At 35.9% G+C, this 24795-nt stretch overlaps 1 protein-coding gene across 1 annotated transcript in view; it reads left to right on the forward strand.

Moving 5' to 3' along the window:
- The window catches only part of NEB (nebulin), a gene marked incomplete at both ends in the record, with an annotated part of 130749 nt that overhangs the window by 71152 nt on the left and 34802 nt on the right, over positions 1-24795 (forward strand). Inside the window, 34 exons of the mRNA XM_082001335.1 lie at positions 81-185; positions 435-533; positions 2645-2746; positions 2934-3041; positions 3899-4210; positions 4348-4452; positions 4537-4641; positions 5233-5337; positions 6317-6424; positions 6512-6625; positions 7390-7587; positions 8648-8752; positions 9330-9434; positions 9526-9630; positions 10106-10213; positions 10902-11015; positions 11486-11683; positions 12363-12467; positions 13240-13344; positions 13654-13761; positions 14026-14133; positions 15028-15135; positions 15771-15875; positions 15969-16073; positions 16271-16369; positions 16578-16688; positions 16863-16967; positions 17696-17800; positions 18285-18389; positions 19522-19626; positions 19941-20045; positions 20586-20690; positions 21178-21282; positions 22766-22870. Coding sequence (XP_081857461.1) covers positions 81-185; positions 435-533; positions 2645-2746; positions 2934-3041; positions 3899-4210; positions 4348-4452; positions 4537-4641; positions 5233-5337; positions 6317-6424; positions 6512-6625; positions 7390-7587; positions 8648-8752; positions 9330-9434; positions 9526-9630; positions 10106-10213; positions 10902-11015; positions 11486-11683; positions 12363-12467; positions 13240-13344; positions 13654-13761; positions 14026-14133; positions 15028-15135; positions 15771-15875; positions 15969-16073; positions 16271-16369; positions 16578-16688; positions 16863-16967; positions 17696-17800; positions 18285-18389; positions 19522-19626; positions 19941-20045; positions 20586-20690; positions 21178-21282; positions 22766-22870 — 3990 coding nt within the window. The remainder of the gene's footprint in view (positions 1-80; positions 186-434; positions 534-2644; positions 2747-2933; positions 3042-3898; positions 4211-4347; positions 4453-4536; positions 4642-5232; positions 5338-6316; positions 6425-6511; positions 6626-7389; positions 7588-8647; positions 8753-9329; positions 9435-9525; positions 9631-10105; positions 10214-10901; positions 11016-11485; positions 11684-12362; positions 12468-13239; positions 13345-13653; positions 13762-14025; positions 14134-15027; positions 15136-15770; positions 15876-15968; positions 16074-16270; positions 16370-16577; positions 16689-16862; positions 16968-17695; positions 17801-18284; positions 18390-19521; positions 19627-19940; positions 20046-20585; positions 20691-21177; positions 21283-22765; positions 22871-24795) is intronic.

Below are 24795 nucleotides of genomic sequence, written 5' to 3' on the forward strand. Positions count from 1 at the left end.
TAAATGCCGTTATTTGTGAATCTTGCTGGATTGTACAGGGAACTGTTGCTAACAGCATGGATGCTATTTTTTTTTCCCAGGCTATTTACAAATCTGATTTAGAATGGCTACGGGGTATTGGATGGTTGCCAAATGATTCAGTTGGAATCAACCATGTCAAATATGCTGGAGATCTCTTGAATGAGGTAACAAAATATTTTTCAAAACTAAAATTTTCTTAAGGGTATTTGTAATTTAAAGTATTTTTAATGGTTGAATACATCAATATTTTTAAAAATAAAAATTAGAACTGGAGTATTTCCACAGCATTCATGGTGTATGGAGAGTTTTTCTTTCCATGTAAACTTTCTTGTCTTGTGTATGTATTCAGAATTGCTGTTTTAGCTATAGAATATTCCAGTATAATCTGACTGTTCACCTTTTCTTTTGTATAGAGAAAGTACCGTACAAAAGCCGAAACTCTTCCATTTACTCCTGTGGCGGACAGAGTTGATTATATCACAGCAAAGAACAGTGGTGAAATTCTTAGTGATGTAAGTTTGCTAGCATGTTTCTGGGCTGTTAAATTGGTCTGTATATTTACATGGTAGGATTTTATCTTTAAGATGGTATTTCTTTTATCTTTTTAAAAAAAAATGCAAAAGAATTCTCAATCAGTCTCTGGGAATTCTGTGAATGTATGACATAAAGATGAACAGGACTTCACTAGCTCATCTCCATCACTTATGAGCAAAGAAGATCCTCAAGCAGAATAATACCATTCCTAGACATGTGAAAAGCCAGTGCTAGTTCTGCAACCAGTCCCTTCCTTGAGTGTTGGCTGATATCATCGGTGATCATTGACAACATGAACATAAACAGCCACTTGCACTCTGGCAACCATAATGTTTAATCCTTCTCACTTATGCCAGTATAAGTTTACACTTTTTAGTTAACTACTGCATAACAATAAACACAAGCAAAACTGGTGTGCGGTCAGCTTGCCATTCTGTATATGTTTTTGATGGCTAGTCTGTGAGAAGCTGGTCTGTGAACATGAAATTATGTGACAGCCTCTCAGTTCATGAGTTTGTGTTTCCTTTTTGCCATATGCTTCTGTTACAGAGCAGGCCAAGCTGAGCACTTACATTAACTCAAACACTGGTAAAAGGATGGCAGTGACAATGATACAGTTGAGTTGAATGACATACTGCCATGCAACCACGTACACACATTTGGGCATCTCCTCTGCTTGGGAATCATAGAATAGTTTGGGTTGGAAGGGACCTGTCAAGGCCATCTAATCCAACCCACCTGCAAGGAGCAGGGACATCTTCAACTAGATCACACTGCTCAGAGCCCTGTCTGACGTGACCTTGAATGTTTCCAGGGATGGGGCATCTACCACCTCTCTGGGCAACCTGGGCCAGTGCCTAACCACCCTCCTTGTGAAAAATTTCTTCCTTATATCTAGTCTAAATCTACCCTCTTTAGTTTGAAACCATTACCCCTCGTCCTATCACTACAGGTCCTGCTAAAAGGTCTGTCCCCATCTTTCTTCTGAGCCCCCTTTAAGCACTGGCAGGCTGCTATAAGGTCTTGCTGGAGCCTTCTCTTCTCCAGACTGAACAACCCCAACTCTCAGCCTGTCCTCACAGCAGAGGTGTTCCATTCCGCTGGTCATTTTTGTGGCCTCCTCTGGCCCCACTCCAACAGGTCCATGTCTTTCCTGTGCTGAGGGCTCCAGAGCTGGACACAGCACTGCAGGGGGGGTCTCACCAGGGTGGAGTAGAAGGGCAGAATCCCCTCCCTCACCCTGCTGGCCACACTGCTTTTGATGCAGCCCAGAATACGGTTGGCATTCTGGGCTGCAAGCACACATTGCTAGCTCATGTCCAGCTTTTCATCCATCACGAGCCCCAAGTACTTCTTGGCAGGGCTGCTCTCAATCCCTCCATCTCCCATCCTGTACTGATACTGGGGGCTGCCCCGACCCAGGTGCAGGACCTGGCACTTGGCCTTGTTGAACCTCATGAGGCTCACATGGGCCCATGCCTCAAGCTTGTCCAGGTCCCTCTGAATGGCATCCCATCCCTCAGTCATGTCAACCACACTGCTCAGCTTGGTGTCATCCACAAACTTGCTAAGGGTGCACTCAATCCCACTGTCTGTGTCATTGATGAAATTATTAAACAGTACTGGACCCAATATGGACCCCTGAGGGAACATGACTCTGTAGATATCTGTGGTTGGGGGATGCTAGAATGCTGCATTCACATAGAGATCATGTTAAGTGAAGAGATTTGCTCTTAAAAAGCTTAAAATTAGTTGCCCAGGTTCAAACACTTCTTGCTTGGCTATTGGCTGTACATCCCTGTAGACCAAACAGGTAGCATAACTTTGACTTCTGAAAATTCTTCCCTGTCCATCTGGCTGCCTTAGAACAAGTTTTCAAAATTTTCTCAGAAATTCTGTAATTTCTTGTCTGTATAATTTTTAAATTATCCTTTTAAAAAAAATACCATTTTGGATGTTTATTTAATATGTCATGTCTAATAGCTTTGCAAATTCAGGCTTTTTAGGTTATTTAATGCATAAAATATGGGTCTTGGTATTATGCTTTTGTGGTGGTGCTGCAAGGCAGTAATTTCTTTCTCTGTTCTAGATTAAATACCACAAAGCATGGAATGAGGTCAAGTCAAATTATACTCTAACAGAAACACCACAGCTAGATATGGCCCGAGAGGCAGCCAGAATTCTTAATCAGGTACGTGATCTCTCTTTGACAGTTTCTACTCACATTAATAACTCTTTTAAGGAATTTAGAAAACTTGCCTTATTAAGAACATCCTAAATGAAGCCTTTATTATCGTTATACTTTAATATAGGTTACGTATATACGGTAATCATTATTATAGTAGTGTTGAATTCCTCCTCACTTTTATTTTCCACAGAATTTATACAAGGAAAGTTGGGAGAAAGAAAAAGCCACTGGTTACCTCTTACCTCCTGACACTGTGCAGATCTGTCATGCCAAACGCTCAAATGATGTCCAAAGTGAGGTAATAATTTTTCTTACTAGGAAGGCAAGTGCTTGGAAGCCTGGAAATGTTAAAGGTCTTGCAAATGCAACAACAGACATAGAAAGCTTTCTATTAGGGATAACATCCAGTTGATTTTTCATGACCCATGAAGTCTGCTCTCCTCCAAACAATTCAGACATCTTTGTTATTATGGCTTTCACAGGTATCAGTGCTGAAAGGTCAGATTCTCCTTTCCACCTTCACTTTCTCCAGAAACAGTCCTTTCAAAATCACCTAAGGTGGATTTCTGTATTTTATAAATGTTAAATAATTGAAGTGATATTATGAATATAATATATAGCTCTGATTTGACTTTTTGGCATATTATGGAGGCTTCCTCCTTGAAAAACTGTAAGACAGTGTGCACATTACATTTTCAACTTTTGCATAATGGATGTTGAAATTATTACATGACTTTTATTTTGGATATACATTTTATCAAAACAGTGTGATGTAGATACCTTAAATAAGCATCCACTCTTCAGAGTCTCAAATAATTTGTTACAAAAATTTGTTACAAAACTGAGGCTAAATGCATTTGTTAGCAAACATTTTCTGGCAAGGCTTTCCTGTTATCTTGAAAATACCGTTTACTGAAAAATGGTAGCATATTTTCCTAGAAAACTGTATATTTTGAAGTGGAAGGACTATACAAAGTAACAATACTGTTTGTGTCATATTTTTGTTTGGTCATGTACTGAAAACCTTAAGACTGCAGTTGACAACTCTTTGTCTCATCTCTTCTTTGTGTTGACAAAACCATAGCTGTTCACAGGTTAAAAAGAGAGCATATATAACCAACTTTGATTTTACACGTTTCTCTCCTCTTCCATCAGCTTAAGTACAAATCTGACTACGTCAAACAAAGAGGTCACTATGTTGGAGTTCCCAGTATGAGAGATGATCCAAAACTGGTGTGGTTTGAGCATGCAGGCGAGATCCAGAATGACAGATTGTACAAATCAGACTATCACAAAACAAAGTCCAAAATTCACATCCCTCCGGATATGGTGTCAGTTGTAGCAGCAAAGGAATGTCAGACCTTGGTCAGCGATATTGACTACCGCCAATACCTGCATGAATGGACATGCCATCCTGACCAGAATGATTGTATTCAGGCAAGGAAGGCCTATGATCTGCAAAGTGATGTAAGTGATATTACATACTTACTGCATAATTTCCACTTAGTTTGGTATAAGTATGTTGTCCATATTAAGTAAGACTGAAAAATGTCATCCTCAATTAAATAATTTCTTTCCTCTTTTTATTATGTTTTATGATTTAGAATATTTATAAATCTGATTTGGAATGGCTTCGTGGCTGTGGTTGGATTCCTCTGGATTCAGTGGAACATAAGAAAGTTAAGAATGCACAAGAATTGATAAATAAGGTAAGAGAAAATATTCTAGCAGTTGTGTAATTAGCTCTTCTTTCTCATGCACAGTATTTAAGAAAATATTTCATCTCTTTGCAGAGAGCATATACAAAAGAAGCCCTTGATAACTTTTCCAATTATACCAGTGTGGTTGACACTCCTGACATTGTTTTGGCAAAGATTAACTCTGTCAATCAGAGTGATGTATGTACTTTTTTAAAAATAGAAACTGTTATATTACTACAATTAGTTGACGACTTCATTGCTTTTGCTAAACTATACTGTGTTTAGCCTTATGTATATGTGTGTGTGGATATGCATGCATTATGCATGCATAAATAATAGCCTTTTACTGGGGTTAAATAAATTTAGTAAGAAGTTATATAAATGAACAACACAATATTGCTAGTCAAAAAAATTTAGCATTTTTCTATGGAAGAATATAGCATGTCCCTTACTTAGAGTTTACATAGATTTTGCTTATAGTAGTTTAAAATCGAGTCCTATTCTTGGCGAACAGCAGTTATTTGTATAGTTGTAGTGGAGTTCCTGGTGCTGCTACTAACCTGTATTTGCTGATCAGTATGTTTTATTTCACTAGAATACTGTGTGGATTTTGTGCTGTGACATACTAATGACATTTTCCTGTGTACTATAGTGGTTGGAATGTGCTTTACAACATTACTGAAGATATGATAACATAACAGAAAATTAATGTCTACTTCTATTAGAGGGACTAGCTGGGAAAATTCATTTCTCCTGTGGAATTAATATTACGTTTGTTTTCTTTTGTAGCTAAAATATAAAGAAACATTTAACCTTGAGAAAGGCCAGTATATTGGGTCTGATGATACTCCTGCACTGAACCATGCCAAAGACATGTCCTTACTATACAGTGATGTAAGATTCAACAAATACCTAGCTTTAAATTGTATGTTTTGAAAGCAACAGAATGTGGAGTGAACTTCAGAGAACTGTTCTATTTCTGTTTCTGTCATTGGTCTCCTGGGTGGCACTGGGACAGTTATTTAATCTCTTTTTTCTTATTTTTTTCCCAGTTTGGATCATTGGGATAAGGGCAATTTCTTTCCTTATTGAACTAATCTTAAAGCACTGCTGTGTGGTGTTTGGAAGTAGTAATAGCAGCAACAGCAGTAGTAGTAGTAGTAGTAGAGTTTGTGTGACAAAAACTATTTATAATTCCATCCAATAATATCTTCCTAGACTACTGATGAAATCTACTTTTTTTTAATAAGTGAGGAAAATTGTAGGTGATTTAAATTATTAAGCAGTTACTTCTAAGTAGTTTCACTAATTTTAATAGGAAATCTCTATTTTTTAAAAATGTAAGTGACTACTCATTCATACAACTAGGCACTTCATAAATTAGTCTGAAGGTAAATATATTTAATATTTAACAAAATATGATGTATTAGAAAAGTGCCACTGACAGTTAATGCTCTCACAATAAACAATAGTATTACCTGAATATTTTTCCAAATTTTGAACATGTATTTAAAATTTATCAATGTCAATTCTATATTGGACATTTAAACAAGAGTTCATATCTACATTTTGGATATTTTTATTACTCTTCTGGATGAGAAATGTTGAATTCCAAGTATGGTAAAGGAAGCAGGGATCAGTACAAATTTGTGCTCAAGTACCTTCCTGAATTGGAACACTTACTCTGTTTGCCTTACTTACACTGAGTAAGTGTTCAAAATTAACATTCTTCATTTACTTTATTGGGACAATTCATGAAATAAGGAACTACTCTGTAAAAGTAGTCATACTCCATGTGCGTATAAATGTCAGAGTCAAATTCCTTGAAAGTATAATGGATTTATCAAAACCTGTATGTGTTTTGTTTTTCTAGAAACTTTATAAAAATGCTTGGGAAATTAGCAAGCCCATTGGGTATACTCTGGATGAGAAATATGTTCCTCTTGTTCGAGCGAAGCATGCAAACTACATAAACAGTGAGGTTGGTATGAATTTTCCATTCTTTCTCTTTTTTTCCCTTATATGTTGTTAGAATGAACTTTTAAATTTCCACATGAATGTTTTGCAGCTTAAATATAAGGAGATATATGAGAAGCTGAAAGGCCATTACCTGGCTGGGAAGGAGATTGGTGATTTCCCCAGTGTCATTCATTCGCTAGCATTCCAGAAAATAAGGAGCGCGGTAAGGAGAGAATTAGTCTTGCTGTAGTATTTTCCATATTCTTAGTGTGAAATACTTCAACATAAATAATGCAATGCTTAATAACATCAGTAAAAGTGTTTTCAACATTTTTATGTTTCCTGAATCGTTATTTTGCACATGGGTTGAATAATTGAACTTGAAATTATTTAGGAGCTTTGAAGGGATTTGTTTAGCTATTAGACATATTAGAACAGGGAAAAAAACTTTTTTCTATTTCAGTTTAAGAATCTGAGCAGTAAGAAATACTACATGACTTTGGATTCTTTAGCTTTAAAAAAAAAAGTGTTAATTTTGAATTGAAATAGGAATTCAAGAATTGGAAAAGTAAATGCACATTTGGTGTTTTGTTATTATCACCACTGCACGTAGAGCATGTCATGCAGGGCATAAAGTTAGTATAATCCCAAATATCCTGTCTTCATTTGGACAGGGAGATTTTACTAGATTGAAAACATGTTTGTAGCATATGACTTTTTTTATCTTGAAGTCTTGTTAATTTTCTCACCAGCTGTTAAATCTGCAAGTGAAGAAGATCATTCTTGCCCTTCTAGAACCTCATCAGAATAAATGATGATTAAATTCAAAGTTAAGATTTCGTCCTATAGAATCTCATGGGAGTTTAGCTACTAAGTCCAGAAAGCATGCCTCAGATTATGCTAGAACCTGTAGCCTATTAGAGTCCAAATTGAACTCAAAAACCACTATTCTCTCTTCTCACCTTTCCTTCAATCTTTCTTTTTTAGTTGGCATACAGAAAGAATTATGAAGACACCAAAGCAAATGTCCATATTCCGAGTGACATGATGAACCACGTGCTAGCCAAGAAGTGTCAGTATATCCTCAGTGATCTTGAATACCGAACCTACTTACATCAGTGGAATTGTTCACCTGAAGAGAACGATGTTATTCAAGCCAGAAAAGCCCAGGAAATTTTGAGTGATGTATGTGTTTCATTTGTTGGGACATTTTAGTAGCCTTTCACGTAATTTTTTCTGAGGTATTTAAATATAAAATATTTTCAAATATCTTCCATAATATTTAAAAACAAAATTAATAACCATGGACTTAAATTGCTTAGTAGCATAGTACCGAAAATTACATTTTTATAGTTTTCTTTGGAACATTTTAGTGGTCTAGTTATTTATTATGCATTTGCAAATTGGAAAAATTTTAAGTTAAAGTTTATGAAACCTTCCCAAAGGTCACTGCTATCAACATTTAATCTCTCTTTGGCTGGGTAAGGCTGTAGAGAAAGCTTACTATCTGGCGCATGCAGAGAAGAGATGCGGATGTACCATGGTACAGTCAGAATGTCGCTGCACTGCAGCGATCGTTATGTATTGTAATTGGGAATGTTGTAATTTGCAGAGGGGCCAGGACAGCATCCACAATCTTCCTGGATCCAATGGGTCTGGAGAAGACTTCTCTTCGTTCGATTGGGGTTGTCTCAGTCCACAAAGTTTGAGCTGAGTGAATGGCACACTGAACCACAACACTTTCTCATATTACATAGTCAACAGTATCTCAATTTGGGCCGACCAACCCTCCTAATAAACTCTGATATGTTGATTGCCTGGCCTATTACTATGCTGTATGATTTGCGTTAGTTTCCCTTGCAAATCCTGTGGGTAAAAATCATTCAGTCAAACTGTGAGATGGGCTAGTCTTCTCTGTTTAAACTTAGTGATTTCCCCAGTGTCATGTTCACTAGCATTCCGGAAAATAAGGAGCGTGGTAAGGAGAGAATCAGTCTTGATGTAGTATTTTCCATATTATTTATTTTAGTGTGAAATACTTAAACATAAATAATGCAAATTTAAACATGTAAACTTCCAAATCGATTGGAATTACTGAATAAGCCTGGTTCAGATTCAGTGGTAACCTTCTGCGCTGCGTTTGCACAGGTGGAAGATACTGAATACAGAGAAGAAACAAATACTACTTTCTTGAAGCAGAGGGCAGATTTCTTCTTAACTTATTAGTCTGTTTTCTTCCATATAGGTGGTGTATAAAGATGACTTAAACTGGCTGAAGGGACTTGGATGTTATGTCTGGGATACTCCACAAATCCTGCATGCTAAAAAGTCGTATGACCTCCAGAGCCAAGTAAGAATGTTTTCCGCAAATAAGTAAATATTTATAAGATTTTTTTTTCCATTTATGATTCACTGGGACTGACACCTGTCCTAGTCCAGAGCAGAATGAAATAATTCCTCTTACATCAGAAATGTTTTGTTCAAACTATTATAATACACTTTTCCAGTTTTGTCTGCAGAAACATGATCACTTTTGTTATTGAAGGAGCAGAAAACAGGAGAATGGAAGGACAGCAAGATTATGGTTTTTTACAGTGAGAAGATAACACTTTGACTTTCTGTCTGCCACCCTGTGCACAAGATTCCTCAGTGAGACATTTATGTTGGGAAAACAGTGTCTCTTGCCTTGCTGATTGTACTCTTAGCCTACCAGATGCTGTAGTGATGCACAGTTTTCATTATTCCTTAGTTCGTACTGGCTATGTATAAAGTACTGCTTTTATATGCCAAGTCACTTTTGAAGTTGGCCTTAACTGGCCTGTAATCCTAGGCTTCAGTTGTCTAGAACTGATTGTAAAGGAAGCTGGCAGGGAATTTCCTGGTCATTTTCAGGATTAATTTTTTTTTGTTTTGTTTTGTTTCCTTAGATAAAATATACAGCTGCGGGAAAAGAGAATTTTCAGAACTTTGGTGTTGTTACTGACACACCTCTCTATGTGACTGCAGTGCAGAGTGGTGTAAATGCTAGCGATGTGAGTCTCCCCACTTTTTCTACTCAGGCTTTTCCCCATACTCCTTCTGAGAATTGAAACAAGTTAACTACATCTGTCTTTCATCTTACAGGTGAAATACAAGCAAGATTACCACAAAACTAAGGACAAGTATACAACTGTAACAGAAACAGTGGATTCTGAAAGAGTCCAAAATTTGAAACATCTCTTTAGCAATGTATGTGTTTCTACTTTTTTTTTTCTCTCTTAAGGGGCTGCTATGTGGGATTTTTGTTTTATTTTGTTTTTTCACTCTATTTTGAAGGTAAGCATCCAGACATGAAGCTTATCAAAGCCACTGATAGCCCTCTGCATTGCTTGAGTATGGGGAAGATGCTATATTTCAGGCTGAGGGCATATTTTCTAATTGTAGTTCCAGTCTTGTCAAAATACAGGCATTAGTAAATGGATTCCTTGAAGAAAATTGCACCTGAATAAAATTAAGACCTTGTATGAGGATGGACATGAAGAGTTAGAAAGCCTTTTTGTCACCCTTTCTGTGCATTGTCAGGATTAAACTAGTTTACATCCTCTTGATACTAAGTAATAGTTATGGCATACAAAAGCAGAAGCGCTTTTGATTTCTATTGATCATTGGTTATTACCCAGGAGAAGAGTTTTTCCACTCACAGAGATGTTCTATTTCCCCATAGAATCTCTACAAGAAAGCCTGGGAAAAAGTGAAAGCTACTGGCTATATAATGCCCTCTGATGCTGTATCCCTAGCACGTGCAAAAGAACTGAAGCATAATGCTAGTATTGTAAGTGAATAAAATACTTTCTTTTTTTTCATCAGATCATCAATTCTACCAATTAAATCCTTCATGCCTTGCATTATACTATAGGTATAAAAAAAGTGTTTTTTTTAAATTATCTTCTATTTTTCATTTAGACATAATATGTACCTGTAGATAATGAGTTTTCTGTGATAATCATTTGGCTAACAGTTAGATAGTCCTTTGCTCCTTCCTTTCATGGAAAAAAAATGTCACATTTTCTAGTAATAGAAACTATTTCTTGAAAATGTCTAGTTAGGGTTTTTTTTAGTCTAAATTGCATAAGCATCCAGGTCAGAAAAACACAAAATGCCTTTAAATGATGCTCTACCAAGTATAGAAGCTTTATGCTTTACTGAATTGAGGCTTATGAGAGATCACTGTCTTCATGGATATCTTTAAATGAAAGAGCTGGAACAATAAATAAATAGCTTATTCTACATCAATTTATTTTTAAAGTCTTCTAGTCAGCTGGTGTTATTTTTACAACATGATAGTTATGATGTGCTTTCTTTGCCATTTAAAATGAAATATAGAACCAAGATCCTGCTTTAAAGGCTTTCTCTGCTTGTTGGACTCAACCAAGTATTTTGCTTACTGATGAATTTTGTTCCAAAAATACAGTTGACTCATTGGAGTCATGTATTTGTTGTCTTTCTTTGCATCTGTTTAGGTGAAATACCGAGAAGAATATGACAAGTTTAAAGCACTGTACACGCTGCCCAGAGGTGTTGAGGATGATCCTAATACAGCAAGGTGCCTTAGAGTTGGAAAGTTTAATATTGATGTAAGTGTTGTCTTCTGATGTGTGTTTTCCTCATAAAACCATTCTTATCTCAGAAGAGGCTACTCAAAGAATCCACATTCAGATATCACATTTCCACATGCATTTGGCAGTGTTCAGTATTTGCTAAATTCTATAATACTCCTACAAATGTCTTTTCAGGCTTGTGACTCAACTGTTAAATTGCCTGCATGGCTAAACCTTTAGTGTGATATGCTTATGTATATAACAGAGCACTACATGGTCTACCTCCTTTTAACACGTGACTACAATGAAAATTTGACAAATCATACTTTATCATGCTTGTTAAGGTTCTGCAAATTATTTTTAGAGCAGGCAAGATCTAAATTTTAGTCATAGCCAAAGTGAAGGTTCTCGCACTAACATCCCATGAAAATATCAATAATTTTGCTTTGAATTTATCAACAGTTAACGGTTCAGACTATTATTAATGTACTGCTTTAACTCTGCAGCGTCTGTACAAGGAAGTCTATGAAAAGAATAAAGCCAAAGTCCACATTATTCCAGACATGGTAGACATAATTTCTGCTAAGGATGCACAGAAGAAAATCAGTGAAATTGATTACCGCACACATCTCCATGAATGGATTTGCCTACCGGATCTTCAAATCAATGCCCATGTTCGAAAAGTAACTGATCAACTCAGTGACGTAAGTTCACAAATCATGTGTTTGTGGCTCACTTTTTCTTGCATTTGTGTTCTGTTAGAGGGAGTGATTTAGCAAAACCTTTTTTGGAGCATTCTGAAGTTGCCACTTGAACCTGTTGTATATGCATTTGCTAAACAGCATCTGTATCATGTTTTCTTAACACTTGGCAATAACTGTGTAGTTGAGATGTGGTTTAGTATGCATAATTTCAGTGTTATTGGTGTAGACATTGGGTCATAACATTACAGTTCTACCTGTTCAGCCATCCCTGTCTGTAAATTGTCCTTCATTATTTGGTTGCATAAAGTGTGGGAACTTTGGATGTTTGAGGAAATCCTGGTGGTGTGAAGTTTCTATGCACTTGCCTCTCATAGGTCAGCCCAGCTGTAGGACAGCAATCTATCAGTAAATCATTGCCCAGTAGGATATGCAAGTAGTATTTTTGAAAAATCTTTGGTGTTTTTATTTATTGGCCAGAATGAAGCAATGAAGAAAAACTATATAAATTCCAAAATGAATTGTTTTGAGTTTCTCAAACAAACAAACAAAAAATCCCCAGTCAAAATAGTGGAAACCTTACTTGCCATCATTTGACAGTTGTGTTTCAGACTGATTTAGTAATTTTTTATTAGATCCTAGTGGAAGTCTTACAGATTGCTTCTTTTCTCTCCTATCTTAGGTGCTGTACAAGGATGATCTTAACTGGCTGAAAGGCATCGGCTGCTTTGTTTGGGACACTCCTGAAATTCTCCATGCCAAACATGCCTACGATCTTCGCAGTGATGTGAGTGGATACATGGGTTTTGCTTCTTTTTTATTTTTCACTCCGTTGTATTAAAAGGATGGAGTAGCTTTATTCTACTCCAGATATAATCTGGAAAATGTTATATAACCTTCTTTATTGAAGTATTCATTACATAACCATATATGGCTATTAAAACTGCTGCTCTAGAAGTAGACATTGTCAGGTTACATCCTATTCAGGAAAGCATTAAGCATATCTTTAAATACTTGTCTTCTCAGAAAAGCACTTAAAACAGTAATTCTTCATTCAGAACCCTTGAAGTAAAGCAGAAATTATGCAGAATTCATATTAAAAAGAAGTATTTTGATGTTGATTTTATTATTTCTTTTTCTCCTCTCAATATCTTATGACACATCATTAGTTTGGGAGTAAGCTGTTAAAATAGGAGAATAACCCCCCCTGGTTTTTGAGAATGTATGTCCCCTCATAATTTCTGTATCATGTATATGATATTTCTGTATCATTCTATATGTTGGATATTTATCATATGGTACCTATGACTGTTCTATGAATTGAGTATTGACATTTCCTAATGTTCCTTGATAAAACTGATCAGCTGTTGTTATCTATTAAGGTGCCATGTTCCTTTATTCAGCCATAATTTCAATACACTTTGTGTTTAAATGCTGGTTCACTAATAGACTAGTTCAGTAATAAAATAAATAGTAAATATAGTAAATATAATACTATAATAAATTCAATTAACAATTACTAGCCTTACTAATTAGAGCTCTTGAATTTCTTTCTGCAGATTAAGTACAAATCTAAGGCGGAAAAAATGAAGAATGACTACACTGTGGTCATGGACACTCCTGTCTATGTCCAGAATGTCCTCAGCGGCTTGAATTTAAGTGAAGTAAGTGTTTGTACCACTTTTCACCCCCAGTATTGCATATGCCACTACCTCACAAGTTCTAGAAATGTGACTTTTAATATTTTTTAATAATCTTACTTTAATCTTCTAATCATTGCTGGTTATTTGCAACTTACTGCCTATGCCTTTATTAAGATATGAGAACACAATCACTAAAACCATTAATTGCCTGAATACAAAACACTTTGATCTAGTTTTTTTAGGAGAAATTCCCATATGTATGCAAACAATACATACTGTGGGAGAACATCACAATTATGACTCTCCTTTAATTACTTTTTCTTTTTCTAGGCTGTCTATCGTGGTGAATATATGCACAATATTAAAGGCAAAATGATTCCTACTGATAAAACGGTAGATTTGGAGCGGGCATATCATGCAAACAAAATACAGAGTGAAGTAAGTATAAAACTTGTGGGTCCATAGAGTTTCTGATATGTAAAAGTTAATGTCTGTCTTTAGCTTTTCAGGTAAAGAAGCTACATTTCACTGGTGTAAAATGAAAGTGGGAAAATGTCCTCCTTTAAGCTATGAGTATGCATTTTAATGCAGACATGGGGAAAATCTTTTGCCAATTGCAATTAAGAGATTTCCTATGCAGCTAATGAATACTCTCAAATATTACACACAGTTGTCACAAACTCTTTCACTCTTCTCTTGCAGAATTTGTACCGCTGGGCTGGTGTGAATGCTCTACCTACCGGATACAGCCTTCCCACAGATACCCCTGGCTTTCAGCATGCTAAACATGTCCAGTACATTGGCAGTGATGTAAGTAATGTACTAAGTCCTTCTACAACATGAGTTGCAAGGGAATATTTGACGCCCATCCTGTATGAGCACACAACTGTTTGAGACAGTTATTTCTCAGATGGGAGATTGCTTGTCAGAGGGCAACAAGAGTGGGGTAGTTCCATGTGGATGCCTGAGCCGGGAACTGATGATGACCATGACATAGGCAGTGACCTCATCATCCAGGGTGAAGTCCCACTGTACTGGAATGGCGTGGGCCCAGCAGGGTGCTGATGACAGGTTGCATCAACTGTCCTAGACAAGGAGGGGAACCAGGGTCAAGGTCCATCCAGGCGGATCCAGTCAGGAGCTGCAGGAAACAGAGCAGAGACTGGAGACAAGCTAGCTACAACATAGGTCCAAGATAAATCAAGGAGACAGGGCTAGAGACAAGTTACCAATAACATAGGACCAGTGTACATCCAGGAAGCAAGGACAGAGATGGGGCTGAAGACAGATGCGCTTACAACATAGCTCAGGCAAGGCCTGACATCCCAGATGTGGCTAGTCAGGGCAACTAAATCTTATTAGTGCACTCAAGCCTCAACAGTGATAATGTTTCCCTTAACAGAATTTAAATATTACCAAGCCCCATAATTATCGAAGCAATTATAAATAATATAAAATTCCTCAGGCAAATGCAAATACCTTATTAGATGCAAGAGAAATTTAAAATGTTATTAATCTTGGGTTACATGATAAAGGTGAAAATAATGGTGTAGTGTATTTAACTCTGATATAGCTAAATATCACTTGTTTAGCTCTAAAAATGTTGCCCTTTATACTGCATGAATTACTATCAGAACTGCAGTGTAAGTAGAAACACAATCAAATTTAGTTTCCATAATTTTTGTTTCTTTTTCCATTTTGTAGCTGAAATATAAAGAAGCCTATGAACACATGAAAGCTAAAGGCTATACTCTGGGACCTAAAGATGTTGGGTTTGAAAATGTGAAGAAAGTGAATCAAGTCATTAATGAGGTACAGTAAATATATGTATTTGTAGTGCCCAAAATATAAATGATGAGAGTACATTGGCTGGGAAGATTGTAGAGTCCTTGTTCTTTGAGGCTTTTAAGAGCAGTTTAGACCAACATCCATCAAGAATGGCAAGGGATCATCGATCCAGGCTTAGAGTTGGGCTGTATGGCTTTTTAAGGTTCTTGGTAACTCTACCTTTCTGTAATCCTGGAAAACTGTTACCATAATATAAAATCAATCACAGCCTAATTTTATTAACCAATCTGCTGCTGATTGATTAAAGTTGCATGAAAATTATTGTATCTGTATGACATTGGGTCTCAATAATTTTCGGTTTTATATATATGTCCTCATTTCTTTGGTCATTGGCTTTGACAGGATGAAAATTAAACATACGTATTTACATGTTTGTAGTATTAGAGTCTGAGATTCTCCATGTATTAGAGATGCTGCTATCAAAAACAATTGTGGAAAATCTTTGCCTGATTAGAAAATAGTATGTTTGCTCCCTTTTCTCCAGTTGTTATGCAATACCTAGCAAAAAAACTGCTCTTAAAAGATAAATACTTACGCTCTGCCAAACTGCTTGCCATTTTAAGTTTTTAACATGTAGAATGCTGTCTCCTTTGATACAGAGGTTGTATCGGGCAACATACCACAAGTACAAGGACAAGATTCATACCACTCCAGACACACCAGAAATCCGTCAAGTCAGAGCAACACAGGAAGCTGTCAGCGATGTATGTGTCTTTCCAACATAAAAAAAACAGAAGAGATTGCTAATATTCAGCATGACCAAACATGTGAAATGCTATTTTTTCTTTGTCTTTCAGCTGATCTACAAGTCAGATTTCTTTAGGATGCAGGGACACTTGATTTCCTTGCCATACACTCCTCAGGTGTTGCATTGCCGCTATGTTGGGGACATCACAAGTGATGTAAGCAACTTCTGTTAAGATACCTGGTATTTGAATACAACAGGCCTAATACCTTTATACTGAAAGTGGAATTTGGCTTCTATCTTTTGCATTCTATTCTGTAATACACAACTGCTTTGTAACTGTTTTTAGTGACTGATTAATGAAATTATCCCAAAAGCTAACTTTTGATTTTTCTTTTTCTAATTGCTTCATAGAATAAATACAAAGAGGATCTGAAGTGGCTGAAGGGCTTGGGTTGCTTCCTGTATGATACTCCTGATATGGTCCGTGCTCGTCAGCTGCGTAAACTTTGGGTAAGATTTTTCTTCTGAGAACCATGTGTATATACATGCAGGCTATGTACTTCTAGGAAGTACATGAAAATGAGTAAAAACTTAGGACAGAATTTCTTGCCATGCTGCTAGCTAGTTGTTTCAAAGTACTGCTAGGTTACACTGTAAAATTTTCTTAACTACCAAGAATAACAAAAGCTTCCTAAGTGATACAACTTTTCTTTTTCAGTCTAATTATATATACACGGATACCGCAAAGAAAATGTGGGCTAAATACAATGTGGTATTGGATACTCCTGGATACAGAGCGGTTCAGGAACTAAAAACCCACTTGAGTGAAGTAAGTTCTGTATTATTTTTACATATCTTTGTTAGCTATAATTGAGCACAGACCCTCTCACTGAGGGGTTTTTCTGAAATACATGAGATGTTATAATTGCAAAGCTGTGATTGTTCAGCTGCTAAATGAACATATGTAACAGAAGAGATAATTCATGGACCTATCTTCTTCCAGTTGGTTTACAGAGCTGCAGGCAAGGAGCTGAAGACAAAATACACTTCCATCCTCGATACACCTGACTTCTTAAGAGCCAAGCAAGGACAAAAAATACAGAGCCAGGTGAAAAATTTGTACTGATAAAAAAATCAATCGGGGTATCCCTCTTAATATACTCTTAAAGTACAACAAAATCTTTCCAGGCCATTTCAAAACAATGTAGACTTCCTAGAGAGGATGTTTAAAGTGACTGTTGCTCATTTTTAAGTGGCTATGAATTTTCACGTTGACCATATCTGTGTAATGAACATGTTCAGATTTGTCCATCTGAAATAGAACATTGAACCCTGGTACAATTCTGTTGTACAGTTCTGTTCAAATTCTCTGAAACTCTAACTTCATCAGAGGAATAAACATTTTTATCCATCTACCTTTATTCATCATAATTTCTTTATTCATATAGTAGTTCATTATTTGAGTTACTATAATTATATTATAATGAGCTATAAATTTTGTGGAGTTTTTAAATTTGCAGAACAAAATGAAGATACCTACCATAGTAAAACAGACTTTATGGATGCTTTTTTCTAAAGCTAGATCTGGATGTAGGGCAGAAAGGTCATTAATGTCACATGCATTTGATTTCTTGGTATGTGAGCATGTTACTGGCAGTTACAGAATATCAAGAATATGAACTGAGATAATATGGAAGAGGAAAGGGCACATTATTTTTTTCCTGGGGTAAATTGTGTCATTGTGTACACATTGTGAATTTACAGTCATTTTTCAGAGAGGTAAAGTAAAACTTACTTGAAATGTATATTTTTTTAAGTGTTTTCTTCTTGCTGCAGTACTTGTATGTGGAACTTGCCACAAAAGAGAGACCTCATCATCATGCTGGTGGTCAGACTCCAGCCTTTACACATGCTAGGCATGTAAAGGACATGGTCAGTGAGGTAAGGTAGTTGGGTTTTATTGTTTGGTACCACAATGCTGAACTGTTTAGAAGAAGTTTTATTTCTAATTTTAGTGATAGTTGCAAGGCTCAAATCTGCTTACCCTTCATTTAGTTTTCTGTCTCTTATGCTTAAGTTCTTCCTTTTTAAGTTGTGGCAAAAGAATACACTTTTTCAAGTATGTTTATGTAGTTTTTGTTTTAGTATTTTGTAAGATATGGAAAGATATTAAAATGTTTTAGTATTTTATAAGATACCTGTATCTAAGTGCTTGCTTGCAGAATCTGAGGTACACTGGCTGCGAGACCAGGAAGACCTAGAAAGAGCTGAACAGCTGAGCTTTTTCCCGAAGTTTTGACAGAAGTGCTTTGCAAGAATGACTTTATGCAGTCTATGTAGCACCCCTGCACATTAACATAGTACCAGATTATTAAATGGTTTTAAGACTAAAAGTATAACTTTTCCCTTTTGCTGTCTCTTTTAGAAAAAGTATAAAACCCAGTATGAGAAGATGAAGGACAAATACACGCCTGTCCCTGACACACCAGTCTTGATCAGAGCCAAGAGAGCATACCTGAATGCCAGTGATGTATGTAGTCCATGAACACTTTCACTGCTGCTTTTTCTTCATTTCTTTATGAAAAGAATAGAAAAAGGATCAATAGGAAACAAACATGCAAAGCATAGAATATCTCAGTGTGGGTCATAAACTAGGTCTCCTCATTTGCATGCACATTTCATTTGATATTAAGGAGATTATTATGTTTTTACTTGATATCACTGTAATGCTTTTTTCACTTATTATAATTAATTTTCACTTTCCATTGAACTGAATTGTGGCCTTACAACAAATTAAAAATAGACTTAAAGCAATTTGATTACACATGAAATCTCCAAATAGTGCAGACTGGAGTGAAATGATTGATGCTAGAGCCAGGATAGAATACCTTTTATCAGGTATTTTCATCTCAGTTTTCTGTTAGAAGTAAACTTGCATGTCACTGAGAATGTGCTCATTTTTCAATTTAGATTAGAGAGAAAAATTATCTGAGCTGCTGCACATAAGGTTATTAAGGTGAAATTGATTTTTCCTTCAAGCGTGGAATGGTTATTTGTGATTTCAGGCAATGGCTAAGAGTACTCTACTCATTTGTGAGATCTTTGCTATGTATTTCCGATTGCATCTTGTATCCTGAAAGGCTATGTGCTGAGCTGGTGTTTTGTTCTAGTGATTATTCTTACTGCTTTCTCAAGAATTATTTTTAAATACTGCAAAGGAGGATTCCAGTTCTTTTGCACATCTAAGTTTCTCCTCTGAGAAAGTCTTTCTCCTAAGACTGGAATGATCTTCCTGCTTTCTTCTAGGTCAGGACATGGAAGAAGGGATAAGTAGGTTTTTTATGCCAAAAGTAGCACTTGTGCTGTTCTGGAGAGTAGTCCTGTGATATGTGGCTGTTTTTTCTTTAACATTCAGTCTGAAAGTGAATAGGATGAAATGTTGCTTTAGATGCACCAACTGCTTTTCTCTCGAATTTTCACCATAAGTCTCAGTCAAATTGCAATTGATAGTAGGTAATTGCAGCTTCTCAGGGCATCCTTTCTCAGGATGTTGGACAGCAACATATCCCTGGATGTCATTCCTAAGAGGTAGGAAATTTAACTAAAACATTTCCTGACAGATAAATATAGTATATTCTTTTATATGTTATTTTTCTTACCAGCTGCGCTACAAAGAAACCTTTGAGAATACTAAGGGCAAATACCACACAGTGAAAGATGCTTTGGATATTGTCTATCATCGAAAGGTCACTGATGACATTAGCAGTGTATGTATACAACATTTTCATTCCTAACTAATGTTTGTCATTTAATAACCCAGAATATGCCATTTATGCTATTGCTGTACCTAAGTGTGCCAAATAATTAGAAAAATATGATCAGCACCATTAATATTAACTTCTTTCCTTCACTGGAAGGCTATATACTTGATTGCCTTTGGTGTTACAAAGGTGAATACAAATAAATCTCATTTACACTGTTTTAGTTCTGATTTTTCAGAAAAAGGAATGTCTTGAAACTGCATGGTTTGGAGTGTTGTGTTCTCAAATTGTTTTAATTTATTCTTCAATTTTCTTTGCAGGTGAAATATAAGGAAAATTATATGAGTCAATTAGGAATCTGGAGATCAATCCCAGACCGTCCGGAGCATTTCCATCATCGTGCAGTCACGGATGCTATTAGTGATGTGAGTTCAAATAGTTCCTTGATGTGAGAGGTTGAAAGCTCTAAGTAGGTTTCCAAAATGAAAACCAAATCTTATTTCTTGAGAAAGGGAAAGCAACTGAAGTATTTAAAGTGATTTAAATCACCTTTCACCTGGCAGATCTGTGAAATGACAGAGCAAATCAGATGGCTAAAATTGCAGTTGTTCTCCCTTTGAAATTAACAGGACAGTCTTAATTCATTTCAGTTGCATTTGCTTAGATTTGTTTGTTAACCCTAAAACAACATTTAATTGTACATATCTGTACATATACAATAACCCCGTAATTGCACAAGGATAAATGTTTTTAATTCACACAGAAACTCCAATAGCTAATGGTAGATTAGGTATGTGAATAATCTGAGTCCATCAGAAAAGTATGAGTAACAGTAACATATTTTATAACGGAATAATAATGGCTGTAGCTCTGTTTGCTACACCTTGTGTTGAGGTGCCATTTCAGCGTTGATCAGCTACCACTTGGTGCTGCTTAAAACTGATCCTTTTACTTCTTTTCTAAAGGTTAAATACAAGGAAGACTTATCATGGATCAGAGGCATTGGCTGTTATGCATGGGATACTCCAAGTTTTGCTCTGGCAGAAAAAAATAAGGTGCTCTACAGTGGGGTAAGTAAAACAGTCTGAATTGTTGCTAAAGTATTTTTTTACATTTGCTTATATTATATGTAAATTTTTTGCAGGAGAAACCAATTCTGACTTAGACAAATATGAATATCTCATGGTAGAACTTAATATATAGCAACTAAAATTTCAGTTCTTACTATAAAAGAAAACAGAGGCAAAATGATCTTTTACTTGTCCCCACTGTTCCATGCAAAGATATCAGCCCCATAGTATTTTTTCTAGTGGTTCAAAGGCTAGCATTAAAATGTTGAAGATCTCAAATTTCCATTGCTTTCTTAATGTGATAGTTCCATCCTGCAAACTACTATATTTACAACTATTTTTGTTTGTAGATGTGTGAAATGCACATATGCAATAGTTCTACCATGATTTTGCTGCAGATTGTTTCTAAAATCATATGTTTTCATTACCTTACCCTTCTTTGGGTTAACATTGGAATGATTTTTTGTGTGTGGGTTTTTTTCTCCAGTGTAAATACAAGGAGAGATTTGAGAAGACCAAGTCTCAGTTTAAGTATGTAGCTGACTCTCCAATTAACATGCATTTTAAACATGCAACTCAGTTGATGAATGGGGTAAGTGTTCAATTTCTGTAGTCTCATACTGAAGTAGTAAGTGTGTGTATGTTAACACCCAGTTGTAGGCTGATCTTCCTTATGAAATTGTAAATAAATCCAAATATATTCAGCCTTAAAGATGTCTTGGGGTCAGGCTAAAATCATGAAAGACAAGGTTGTTCCTGTTTGAGTATTAGGACAGGGCAGGTTTACAGTACCTAAAAGAAGAAATCCTGACCTCTGTTCCGTTACTTTTCATTGCGAAGAAACTTCTCCTTTGCTGACTGGTAAATAAACACTAACTTAAATAATGCTGCTTCCTTAGTAACACTGATTGTTGATTGTCTTGTGAAAAAGATATAGAGAGAATCACAATTGCTTTCCTGAAACACTGAAAAAAATCTTCATTGGTGTTAGGAAGATAGTATTATGTCTGAAGTTATCATAGCTGTTTCAGATATTTTCGCCTTGAATTCTCCCACTCTGCTACTTACTTTTTCTTGCTTTTCTCCTATAGTGCTAAAGAAACAACGAACACAACATAGTAGCGAAGGGTGGTAATGAATGCCCCTGGGTTTAAGATTAAAATCACCAATGGGTTGCTAGACATAGTGCTGTACACCCACAGGACAAAGCCCATTGAAAAGCACTGTGCTCTAGGTGAATTCTCATCAACTTAGAGTTGTCATACCACAGTGGACTCTGATGCTTTTTGTTAAAGCAGCATATATTTAGACTGTCATATTTAATCCTTTTTCACCAGACATAATGTTACAATCCTTACCTGTCAGTAAATGTATTACGGTATTACATGTTCTAGGTCAGAAAAACTGTTTCACAACAGATACCATTCCAGTACCATTGCTATAATTTCATGCTCAATTTGATAAGAAGTGAACCAGAATTTGTTGTGGAAGATGGTTTGTATTTAGTCTTCTTATTGTTTGGTAAACCACATAAGGAAAAATTTAATATGAGAGACATAAATGAGTAAAATTTTAGCGACAAGGGCTCCATACTTTGAAATGAACTTGCCTAAATGTCTTCTGTAATGTAAGTGGTGGTTTTTGTGATGAGGGATTATAGTTTTTGCTTACAAAATACCTGATGATAACATAACATTGTATTTTACCCTTGCATCTCATGTTCTCTTTCTACTTCAATCAAGAATCTAGTTGCATACAGAGTTGCTTCTGCAGTTATTTTTCATTAAAAAAGTAAAAGTCATAAAATGGCTTATTGAAGAGTGGCAGGGATAGAATCTAGGCATCCTTAAATTGTAGATTAGGCCTTCCAGTGAAAATTTAAAAATGCATATACACTATTTGGAAATATTTTCTCACTGTGTTTGTTGTTTATTATATTCTTCTCTTTTGGATATGAACTTCAATCCCAGCCTTTAAATAGTCAGTGTAAAGAGGTTTCAATGGTTAGAACTATGATCTCTTTGTGTCGTCACTCTCTTTTAATTTGTTACACTGTATTATGCTATTCTGAGCAGAAATTATATAAAGCTGCCTATGAGAAGCTCAAAGATAGGTACAGCGTTATTGTGGATGATCCTAGGAACCTCCTGGCCAAGTGGGGGACTACACTGAGCAGTCAGGTACTGTAGGAGCACTAGCTGATGCTGACAGAAAGTGCCTGGTTCACTCACAGCTACTCTGTCTGCGTGAAATGTCTGTAGCTGGCAATATCATAGGTTTCACCTGTGATGTTGCGACGTTTTAGTTCAGTTGATCAGAAAATCTTTGTTTTGCCACCCAAAAAGAATTATTACTTTTTGAGTGAGCTAATCTCTACTGTATGTACTTTCATATATTGTGCATCAATTGACATCAGAAACCTAATGCCTTGTGAAGTCATTGGAGGGGTTTTAAAAAAATGCAGCACCATGCATTTATTTTTTATTACCTCTCTTTTAATGACTTTTACAAACATTACCTTCTTACACATTTCTAGATAAAACAATGGTGACTTATTTGGCTTTTGAGTGCCCTCATCTTAATCTATAATTTACTTTTACCTCCCAAGAAAACATTTTTGCAATTTCCTTAATGGCGTAGTATGTGAATTTTTTAATATATATGCTTGACATTCTTAATTACATAGATGTAAGTTGTATGCACATCCAAATGAATACATATGGTACCTTGCCTAAATCTCTCCACTCTCAAAGTGTCTGGGATCTAGAGCTGTGTTTTGTTTATGGTGTTCACAAGTCTCTTTTGTGCTTCGTTGCCATTTGCATGAACAGAAAGTATATAAATCCTTTGCCAAGATGCTCCTGCAACATGGATGTAATGAAATTCTGAGGCCAGATATGCTGACAGCACTCTACAACACATACTTATGGAGCCAGGTAATATGAAGAGCTGCTGCTGTAGGAGACATTATATATACAGTTTAGCTGCTTGGACTTCTAATATTTAATGCCTGGGGGTTCTCTACATCTCTATGGATATCGGACTCCAAAATTTTGTCGATGTGCTTAATACTGGCCATGATAAAATATTTTTGAAAACAGAATATCTGAAACAATATTTACTGTAACTTTGACTTCACTCAGGCTGATCTTGCCTCCATTTTCTCCTTTTATTATAAATAATTGTTATATATACTTCTATATAATATTTCACAGATTTACATAAAGAGCAATTTTCCATACATTTAAGATATTGTATGTTAACTGTTCTTGATATTTTCCTAACCAAATTCTCATTCGGCCACCATTTCTTGGACTGACCACCCCTCATAACACAAGTCCCTTAATTCAGTATGCACATGATGAAGTAATTTGGCGAGATTACAACATTTACCTACCACTCTGCCTGAGAATGGTGTCAGATTGTGCCTAGATAGGGTAACAGTCATGTCTGACTTTCTAAGTGCTCTTAAGTAAGTGATTTACTACAAGTCTGTAGTAGATCATGTTTTCATCAATTTCTTTCTCCACATACTGCTTTTAAGCAAGGGTAAGCAAAGCAGTCCTCATGTAGAAAAAACACTCTCTCCAATTGCCAGTTCGCATAAGAATGAGAAGGTAGAAAGTGAGTATGATTCATCTACTTATTCATACAGAACAAAGAGCCTAACATATTTCTATTTCTGGTGATGTAAAAGAAAGCCTGTAATGACTCTGATATTATTGTAAAGAATTTATTTTCCATATTCTACCTTTATTTAATCTGGATTCCAGCATATATATTTTGGTTGTAACCGTTGGATGAAAATGTGGCTTATTAAATAACTGATACATATTTATTTCTGCTCTGAAATCACAGCTGCTAGCAGTAACCTTACTCTTTTCAATGGTAAAAATTATTCCTGATGGGGCCAGATGAAACCAGCATATAAGATTTAAATTATGAACTGGAAATGCAACAGTAAAAAACAATTACATGAGAGGGAGAGAAGTGTTCTTCTTCATTACTATTAGCACAGTTAATAAAATTCTTCAGTAGTAAGGTATTGAAGGTCTTTATTAGACATTTTTGTTCAATTTTTCTGTGGATTTCTATTGTCTCATTA

Source organism: Phaethon aethereus (genome assembly GCF_964289735.1).
Source record: "Phaethon aethereus genome assembly, chromosome: 6".
Lineage (NCBI taxonomy): Eukaryota > Metazoa > Chordata > Aves > Phaethontiformes > Phaethontidae > Phaethon > Phaethon aethereus.